Below are 10036 nucleotides of genomic sequence, written 5' to 3'. Positions count from 1 at the left end.
AACAGTGTCAGACCAGGCGCGACATTAGGCGCGAACAGGGGAAACTACGATAGCTGCTGTGTCAAGAACGCAGAGTCCGTTGACAGAACATTTTAAATGACCTCAACTGAGACAATATTGAACAACAAAGGTGTGTAGGAAAACCTTCCTGCTGAATTTTGCATCTGTGTCCCGAGGACGTTTGGTCAGTGAGTCACCACGAACAGTGAATGCTTTATAAGGTTTAATATACACACACACGTACAAAGGCTGTAACAAAGTACAACAGTCATTTTTCAGAAGCTCACAGTTCCACTAATAAATGCTTTGAGTGTTTATTCACAGACAAATGCTAATATGCTGATAAGGCATAAATAGATTCACAACACGTATATAAACTGAAAGTTCCAAGGACAGACACATACATATTTATATAATATGCACCATCACATCATGATTAAGCACATTGTAAGATACAAAAACTGCTGTTAACAAAATACTAAACTATAGGTTCTATTGTCAAGTATTTAACAGGACACCACTTATGGTTTAGTGAACCGTATGGACCAATGTTAGTAGGAAGGCTCATTGTCAACCACATGCACTCAAGGTCCACATTAATAAATGTCCCCTTTCAATATAAATGTGTAAATTGAGATACGTTCCCATTTAAGTGTTAAACCATGGGACAGTCATTGGAAATATAAAACTGCAAAACAATAAAAAGTAGCTCAGAATGTCAAAACTGACAGAATGGAAGCAAGGACAGAAAGTCCCTGATGGACTGAGCCCCCTTCCCTCATAGAGGGAAACTGAAAACAACTGTCTAGGGATAGGCCCACTAATATTGGACTTCCCATAACCCAGTAAGGCCAACAGCTTCAAGTGCAAACATTGGCCACGACTTAATGAATGTCACAAAAGTGTTTTAGTGCAACACAGCTGTCAGACCATAGAGAAAATGTTATCTAATATCTTTAAGTGTGTTTTTCTGGCTTGGTCAGAAAAGATGTGTCATCTTCGTCTTTAGCTGCCAGTTGTTTCATCATCTACAAATGTCCTGAGCAAAATGATACAGTCTCATGCTGAGAGCATCCGCAGGGGAGAGTTATCCAGAATGTACTCTCCCACTCCAACAAAGTACATAACCTGTGCAATACCGAACAGCGGGGCAATGACGAGAGCCCGGCAGCCTGCTCCTTTCAGGAAGGCAGAGGGTCCCTCCTTCCTCATTATTTTACTGTTGGGATAGACAGAGTTTAGTTTATTAAAAAAAAAAAAAAAAAAGGAGACATGCTACATAAATACCAATTATAGAGATATCTCACCTTATACAATCCACAACTCCATTGTAAGTCTCCTCGTTGCATCCCTTGTTTAGAGACTGCAGTCTGGTCTTCACAACTGGAAGAGACAGCAATAAAAGGCAACAGTTTAGGTACATTAGAGACAGATACTAAATAGGAAATGCCAACAAATCCCATGGTTGAGAAAACTCACCGTCACAGGGGTTAACGGCCACGGCAGCAGTAGAGCCTGCAATGCAGCCAGAGAGGAAGGCCCAGTAGAAGGGTGAGGATTCTTCTGGGCTTGGTTTGCCCAGGTTGTTCAAGTTTGCAAAAAGTGGGAAGTAGACAATAGAGAAGGGAACATCCCTGGAAACACACAGCAAAATGTTTAGAAAGAGTCACCTTACATACAGTTTAACAAGTTAAAATGTTCACTCAGCTTTCAAATATCTTACCTCATCAGTGTTGCTCCCAGTCCTCTGTAAAGCCCCTTAACGCCCTGGGTTTGGACCAGCTCCTTTGCAATTTGTGTGGCGGACACAGCTCGAGGTGCTGAAACCACTATGCCAGAGTTGTAGGAGCGGCTGAGCACCGCGTTTGTAGCCACAAGCTTCGTGGAGGTCATGACGACTGTTTTTTGTTGTTGTGCCGCTTTAGAGAAAAGACAAAATACCGTTCAGCATAAACAGATGGAGGAGTTCACGTTGGCCATCAGCTGAGTAAAATGACAAAAACGTAGAAGTCCTACCCAGTCTGCCAGCGTCCTGCAGCTGTATCTTGAGCATTTCCATGGGAGTTGTGATAACCACCTGACACATGCCTGCAGCACAACCTGCCAGCATTTCTTTGAACACAGTCAGCCCCTTTCTGTTGATGGACAACAGCCACAAGTCAGACGACAGGTCATGGGATACTGTATCATCATGAAGCATTTTTACATCATGGGTTTACTTACCCAGTGTTAGAAAGGTGATGGCGGAAGAAGTCATTTGCAGCTAGCTTGATGGCCTTCTCAGGGGTGACCAGGGTCAGATTTACAGCAGCACCTGAAGGAAAAAACAAACAAACAGTTAGCAACAATGTCACATTTAAGTTCTTACGTACAATAACAGTCCCCAACTCTATCATAACATCTGAATGTAATGACAAGTAAAAGTTATAGCTAATCTACAAAAAGACAAAACAAATACTCAGTACAAAGTAGTAACAACGGAGTACAGTATAACTATAGAAAAATTACATTAGGATGAGTTTCAGAAGAGAAATGTGAAACAAGAAATTATACAAAAAGACAACGAGAATCAGGGTGGGACAAATATTGTGACAGGACACGAACAAGTCTGAGGTACAGAAAGTGAGTGTGACGACAGAGATCACTCCTTATGGAGCAGACTTAAAAGAAGGAAACGCGTCTGACGATACATTTGAGTAGGTTAATGACAACAGACAAAAGAGGTGACAAGAGTTTAAAGACAGAATGAATACTTGACTGTGTACATTGGCTTTGGTAAAAGTTAAGGCTCATTTGTGAGACTGTGCTGCTAAAAAAAAAAAAAAACATGTCATCAGTTCACCACAGATACAGCTTTTAAGATCAACCAAAGCCTGAACGGACACAATACAATGCACAGTCAAAATGAGGATTCACAACACAATGGCAAGAAAGTGAAGAGACAGTCAAGAAAGTGAAGAGACAGTCTAGTAGTTATTGACAGAAAGTCAAATTACAGAACAAACAGATGGCAAAACAAAAATGCCTAGTTTTAAATAGAGCAATATTGTAAGAACCATTTAATGATTTGCCTCCAGCGTGGCTGCGCCTTATCGGCTAGCCTTCAATATCCCAGGGGGACCCAGTCTGTAATATGAAAAACACAGATGCAAACAAACAGCATTCCTCACACAAACAGAGACCAAGACTAGGAGGTCTCAATTTTCCTCAATAAACCTTTTACAAGATTTTACTTTAACTGAAAATGAAACAGGACATTTTCATTTAATTTTATCCATAAGTGTTATTTGATGGCAACTGGGTTTCCTTAAGGATTGTGAAAAGATTTCATCTCTCATTTCAAAGTCGATTAGGGAGAAGACCCCAGGCATTAACCTGTGTCATGAGAATTAGGCAAATGGCCAAATAGGACAGTGAAACAAATGTGACCTGAGTGAGTCAATGACTCCACAGAGGGTAAACCCCAAAGACGTCGTACCAGTCACAACTGAAGAACTACTCAGTTCTCTAGCAGAACCAGCAAGCCTAGCTGCCATCAAAGGCACACTTAGTAATTCAATGAGTGAGATTATCCAGATACCAGGGGTTAAAAGCTAACGAAGTGCTCTGGCTGGTGGTCTTCTGCAACTGATTTTAAGTAACCCAAGCAACTCATGCACTAAATCTGAAGTTTTGGTAAAGATGAATTGCACCCAAAGAATCATCATATTGATGTTCAACCTCACCACAGACACCGCTTACCCTCTGCTATTTTTAATCCTCTTCTACATGTTCTACCTTACTGCTTGTTAATATTCAGACATAAATATAGATCTTACCTCTGTACATTCCAAAGTAGCCTTCTGATCGAACTGTCTTGACAAGGCAGTCCATCCTACAAAGAGGGCAACAAAAGTTTTATTCATGAAATGGTAAATTAATTGTCGATAATTTAGGGCTGTAGTTCAAAGTCAGTATGTTTAACAGGTCATAATACAGGTATAGCAGGTTTTTAGGCCACATAGTGGGGACAAGAGTCATCATGGTCAGCCAAGTGAGGTATTTTTTTCAACTGTACCGGACCCTGCCATACCACGCCCCGCATGAGTCACCAGGGTCATTACAAGAATAGCACTGGATTACACAGGCACAACACACATTTCCAAGTGTGTAAAAAGACAGCATAACTTTCCAACACTCACATGCTCTTGTACACCTGCTGGCCTTGTCTCTGGTTCTGCAACCTTGTCTTTGCCAAGTCAATGGGGAAAACACAAGTAACCCCAACGATGCCAGCAATACCACCATTGATGAGCTTGGCTGGGAGGCTGAAACAGGACAAATTCACCATTTAAATATATGACAAACAAAACAAGTATGTATAAATCATTTGAGTCTATACCCATTAACACTGCTTTCAGCTCAAATATATTCCAGCATTCCAATCATAATTTGTTTAACCAAATGTAAAATGTAATGACGAGAGTGCCAAATTTTTCAACTTCTATCAGAGAAAAAGGGAAAAGCAGATGTTTGACAGACACATACCTGATCTGCTGCTGAGACATGATGACGTTGAAATAAATGAAGGTAGTAGGTGCGAGAAAATGATCACAGTTCTTCAGTCAACTCTAGGAACAGCGTCCTAGACAGAGACAATGGCAGTTTAATATTCAGTCTGTGTACAAACCAAGGATTAACAACAGAAACCTTGCGCCAGGACACTGTAAGGACTATTAGCTATCTGCACACGTCAAAGTCACGGGACCAACATGAATCCTCTCGGCTTGTGGGCGCGTCCAAATGGAGGAACACCATAAATGGGCAGTTCATACATTCACTGCGGCTGCCGAAATTCAAAGTAACGGTAGAGATAACTCGCAAACGACGTCGTTATCTTCGATTAATTTCGTAGTAAACAGAGTTTCAGGAAACGACGCAGATAGATCTCAGTGATAAGGCGGGTTTGCCACTAAAGTAAATGCAAGGGTATGGAGCCGGCATAATTGTATCAACCTTCCATTAGGATGAATAGTTCTAAATAAAAGTAAAAAAATAAAAGTAACGACACACAATTTTACGATTTTCAAAAAAAAAAAAAACGTAAAGTCCGAGCGGAACAGCGTGTTAACGTTTGCAGAGGACGAACACTTCCTTAAAGTGCCGGTAAAAATGCTAGTAGGTTGGTACTCCGTGAATATCTTATAACTTTGAAATACATAAAAAATAATACTAAAAAGAGGTAACTTACCAGATAGTAAAAGTGGATTTCTTGTAGTTGTCTTCAAATTGCTTCGAGTGTTCAGCTCTTGTGCCGTCCCCGTCTTCTAATATAGCAGAGTGGAGGGACTGGAAATTTCCACTTGGTTTCGAGCAAAGAATGGGGGTGCAGCTTTCTCTCAAGCCCGCCTCCTGCAAAAAATAAACCAATCAGCGTGACTATTCGCATTTGCAGGTCGATTGGCCGCTTTTGACCCTCCCCTACTTTTATTTGAAGGTTAAGCAATCAATCAAATTCTTCCACCAACAGTATCGTTGCACTGATGGCTGGGATTCAAAAAGAAGAAAAGTATTGTTCACGAAGCAGCGAGTTAAAATAAATGTATTTAAACACACAAATATGCAGCAGTGCTCGTTTAAATTTCATTTTATTTCGACAAATGAGCCAAGGTCGATTTCGCGTTTCGCAGAAGCATCTTGGTTGGGAATCGTAAGCAAACAGCTTAAAGCATCAGCTCATGCCAGAGGAATGATGTCACCCCATTGTACTCTACTCTATTCTAGTAGATTCTATGGGGAGGGGTTTGCAACACAATAATTATATAATAATTATTTATAAAAGGCAATGTGCTATAAAACAAGTACAACAGCCCATTTGATTGTTATATTTAAACATTTCCTCCACAACCAAGTAAAAAACAAAAGGTTTTCTATATATGTTTGGGATATATTGAGGTTAATCCATATCTTATTACATTTTCACAAAGTATCCTCTACTAGGTTTCGTGTCGAAGGATTTTGCTACATATGAAACTTAAGCCTCAGTATTGACCTTAGACAAGCAAAACTAAAACTCTTTTTATGCACTTAGACAAGCAGGCCCCCCTGTTGTTTAAATAGGAGCCTATATAATAACTGAGAAATAGCTCCTGGGTTCAGTCAGTCAATCTGACATGTAACAGCTTTGCACTAAATTCCAGGTTTTCACTGCAGTCTACCAGGAACCAGCTGCATAACATTAGAACCTGAATACCTGAGACAAGAAGGCTTTTGTTAGTTTTTTTTTAATATTTGCCTTAAAGACACACAGACTCTTCTAGCAACAGGCTCTGCCTTTAATAACTCACTACAGGCTGAAGCCAAAGCTTTACAGAATAGTGGGTGTAGCAGATGATCTGATAACATAGGTATGCAGGTTTTAAATTTTACATACCTCCATTTTATTTGATGTATGTCAGATTGTGAAACAGTCTTCACGTTTTCTTAGAATAGGGGAAAGTAAACTTGGAACCAGTCAATCACGTACTGCATTAGCATTAATCACACACAGCTGACATTAAGGTTAGGGCATTAGGGTAATAGGACGGCTTCTTTCTCAGGGCTGGGGCTTGGCTAAGGGCAATTTTTTATATGTTCACAAGCAACATGAAGTAACATAATGTTCTGTTCCTCAGTAACCTGTATATAATTAATACAGACTAGTTCACTGTGTTCTGTTTTTAATTAAAGCGATAAATCGTTAAATATCTGCATATGAACCACACAACAGCTGTGAAACATTGTCCAGATGAGGGCATAACAGTGATCAATGACACACTGATCAACCAGCAGACGGATGCTTCCATCCCTAGAGCCAGACTACAATGGCTAAAGCATTCTCACATTTTTTCAGGTTGGACAACACAACACAAACAAAACTGGTTTGTCTGAATGAAAGGGTGATCGCATCCCATAGTCTGGACTTAAAAGTGCTGACAAAAGCAAATTCCACTGCCATGCCCTGCTTTATCCATTGGGGTATTAGCGTTTTCAAAACAACACTATACATGGAATTTTAGCTGGGCAATTCAAACCATTGTGCCAAATCTGTCTGATGATGTTAGAGTCATATCAGGTCAGTTGTTACTCAGCATAATTAGTCATTCAGTTGCAGTGACTTATGGATCGTCACAGGACAAACATTTGAGCAGAACATTTTATAATTTTATACACATGTATGCTAATAAAACATACATACATACATACATACAAACACACATATATACACTACCGTTAAAAAGTTTGGGGTCACTTAGAAATGTCCCTATTTTTGACAGAAAGGCACTTTTTTTTGCAGTGAACGATTCAGAAATACACTGTTAAATGTAAATGATGTGGTAAATGACTATTGCTGCAAATGTTTGATTTTTGCTGCAATATTTACTTAGGTGTATAGAGGCCCATTCCCAGCACCTGTCACTGCAGTGTAGTAATGATACAATGTGTCTGTTCATTGCATCAGAAGGCCCAGATTACCAGATTACCACAACAAATTAACAAAAGGAAGATTCTTTGACGAAAGCAAAGTTCGAGGATTAAAAAAATATTATTTCAAATACAAATGAGATGGTTTCTAACTTCTAAATAAGGAACTAGAGGCTGGTTTGTGTATGAACCTTATATAATTGTTGTAATCATTACACAGGCAATAATAAGGAGCCATTCTTATACAAAAAGTAGAAAAGTCATTAAAGTGATGACACAGACGTCTCATGATGAACTTGCTCACTGACCAACTATAAACTACTGAGCTATTAATAAACTCCAGCTGTCCTCTCAAGGTCCTGCAATGTGGAAACTACACACAAACTATGTCAAATGAGGGCTGGTAGTGTGTACTGTACATTGTGAACTGATCCCCTGATCACCCGCCCACAAGAAGAGGTGTGTCATCAATCATGTGACGGTCAACACAAGTATCATGACCTTGTGTTTGTTATGTTGTCAACAGAAACCTACTGTATTAAGCCAACCACAGCTTAGTCAGAGAGCTGTTTAAAGAGTTTAACTTTAATCCATTAGCTTCGTCTCTTTTGGCGAGAGTCTAAGAGTAACACATGCATGAGTGCAGAAGATAAGTATTCATGCTGATCTATTGTAAATTACAAAGTACAGAAACAGAACAGACATGGCATAAACATAATAATACAGATATTAGTGTATGCCTCATAACAAAAGATTAGAAAGGGATGATGTAGTTGCTCTGGGCAGGGTACGGGTACAGCCGCCTCACCGGTTTGGTGCACACCGCTGTGGCCACACTGCTTCTGTGCGCACATTCATCACTTTCAGTGTTGCAAGCGCCACAGTGGCAGCTGAGAGCCACAGGGTACGTGAAGACAGAGTTGGCGTCGAGGGCACATCCCGGCAGGATGGCGGTGCGGTACTCCATCTTGTCATAGGTGCAGCCTCGTTGGATGAGGAAGCGTGAGCCGAGTATATCTCTCATGTTGCTGTCCTGGTCACCACACAATAAACATAGGCACAAACGTAGGTAATGTGTCTTCTTCATATAGTTTCAGACAAAGCAGTGAAGATTTCACAATGTGCTTCTGATGTTTTTATAAAGCAAAAAGACAACAAATGTAATGTGGATGATGGGGGCCTGTTCTGTAAAACTTAGACTGAAATGATCACAGTTCTCTTACGCCAGATCATGCAGCGCGTGAGTGACCTGTCCTTTGCAGTATTATTTTTGGCAGATGACCCAGAGGTGATAGGGCAGAACTGTTTGGAAATTTTTTTTTCACTGTATTGACATCAGTAAACCACGCCTGTCCACTGTCATCACACATCTTCAGTACTGCATCTGTGAAGCAGCAAATTAAACGGCAGTAGCGGTTGTGACTGAGCTAAAGACTGGGACTTTCTTCGTTTGGATCAGAAACTTAAATCAGATTATAATATAGAAGTTTTATTTCTAAAAATGTTGTAATTATTTTTCTCCAAAAAAAGTTATCCAAAATGACATTAACATATTATTTACTTCAGCCTTTCAAAAAACTTTATTACCACTAATCCACATTACATAAATGCTTCTGATAAAATCTAAATTTGTTGAGAGTGATAGAAGTTAAACGTGGACCTCATCAATCTTTGCGCTATGCTTTCCACCAAAGGTAACAAGACTTTTCGGACATACCCTTGAGTAGCAGAATCCCATGCAGATAGTGGTGTTTACTGCCACACAGAAGTCACACTCAGGCTTCTCCACATACAGGGTGAAGTCAGTAGGTAAACACATAGGAACAGCTGGGCTGAAGAACAGGAAAAGCAGCCAGAAGGTGAACGCTGTGGTCTCCATGTTACAACATCAGCTGGGAACCTGCATGAGGAAGAAAAGCAGAGGAGCAGCGTAATGTTTGCTACGGTCTTCCTTCTGCAAGTGAAAGCTGCCTGTGGACGAGACGTGGATACCTGCTGGGTGATGCTTTAAGGCTCAACGTCCACGCGAAACACTATTTATGTGAAGACTGCTTAATGCACTTTCATTCAAACTAGCTGTTATCTTCTATCTGTGACGAAAAAGGGAAAAACTGAAGCCATTGTCCATTATGTGAATGACATGAATTAATAATTTCTTTCATTTCCTTCTAGGTTCATGCAATAACCCTGAAACTCACACATTGTTACTCTGCTCTGTTCCCTATCTCTCCTACTAAATGTATCTAATATCCTACCCTTTCCTGTGTACATAGCTGAATTGTCGGCAAGTGCAGACAGTCTAGTGAATTACTGACTAGGAATAAAGTCCACACAATTATAATAATATAGCGACAACATAAACACTGCAGCTGGAGCCCAGTGTCCACCATCATTTTAACCCAGCTCAGCTTTACAAACATTAACAATATGTCATTATACATTAACTTCCCTAGAAGAGCAACTTGTAGGAAATCAACCATAAAATCCCTGCCCATTAGTTACTAATCTCACAGGTAATCATACATAATACATTTTGTACCAGCATAAGGGTTTTGTGGTTTTTCTTTCATGTCTACAGTTTTATTTCTGTAGT

At 40.0% G+C, this 10036-nt stretch overlaps 2 protein-coding genes across 3 annotated transcripts; both read right to left on the bottom strand.

Moving 5' to 3' along the window:
* Positions 1–210: 210 nt before the first annotated feature.
* slc25a55a (solute carrier family 25 member 55a) lies at positions 211–5370 on the bottom strand. 2 transcript variants are annotated; one of them, XM_029149773.3, is made up of 10 exons: positions 5231–5370; positions 4528–4624; positions 4182–4307; positions 3819–3874; positions 2224–2314; positions 2017–2135; positions 1724–1919; positions 1480–1634; positions 1308–1383; positions 211–1219 (listed from the first exon to the last, which is right to left on the bottom strand). In XM_029149773.3, exons 2-10 carry the CDS (start codon positions 4545–4547, stop codon positions 1060–1062), a joined length of 999 nt encoding a protein of 332 aa, XP_029005606.1. In that variant the 5' UTR covers positions 4548–4624; positions 5231–5370; the 3' UTR covers positions 211–1059. The 2 variants fall into 2 exon arrangements, with proteins under 2 accessions (XP_029005606.1, XP_029005608.1); XM_029149775.3 differs by lacking the exons at positions 4528–4624; positions 5231–5370 and having other exon boundaries at positions 2224–3126; positions 4182–4266.
* Positions 5371–7160: 1790 nt separating this feature from the next.
* tshba (thyroid stimulating hormone subunit beta a) lies at positions 7161–10018 on the bottom strand. The gene is made up of 2 exons (XM_041070768.2): positions 9161–10018; positions 7161–8476 (listed from the first exon to the last, which is right to left on the bottom strand). Exons 1-2 carry the CDS (start codon positions 9320–9322, stop codon positions 8198–8200), a joined length of 441 nt encoding a protein of 146 aa, XP_040926702.1. The 5' UTR covers positions 9323–10018; the 3' UTR covers positions 7161–8197.
* Between the last annotated feature and the right edge of the window lie 18 nt (positions 10019–10036).

This window comes from Betta splendens, chromosome 5, assembly GCF_900634795.4.
Source record: "Betta splendens chromosome 5, fBetSpl5.4, whole genome shotgun sequence".
Taxonomy (NCBI): domain Eukaryota; kingdom Metazoa; phylum Chordata; class Actinopteri; order Anabantiformes; family Osphronemidae; genus Betta; species Betta splendens.
This window is presented reverse-complemented; position numbering and strand designations above follow the sequence as displayed.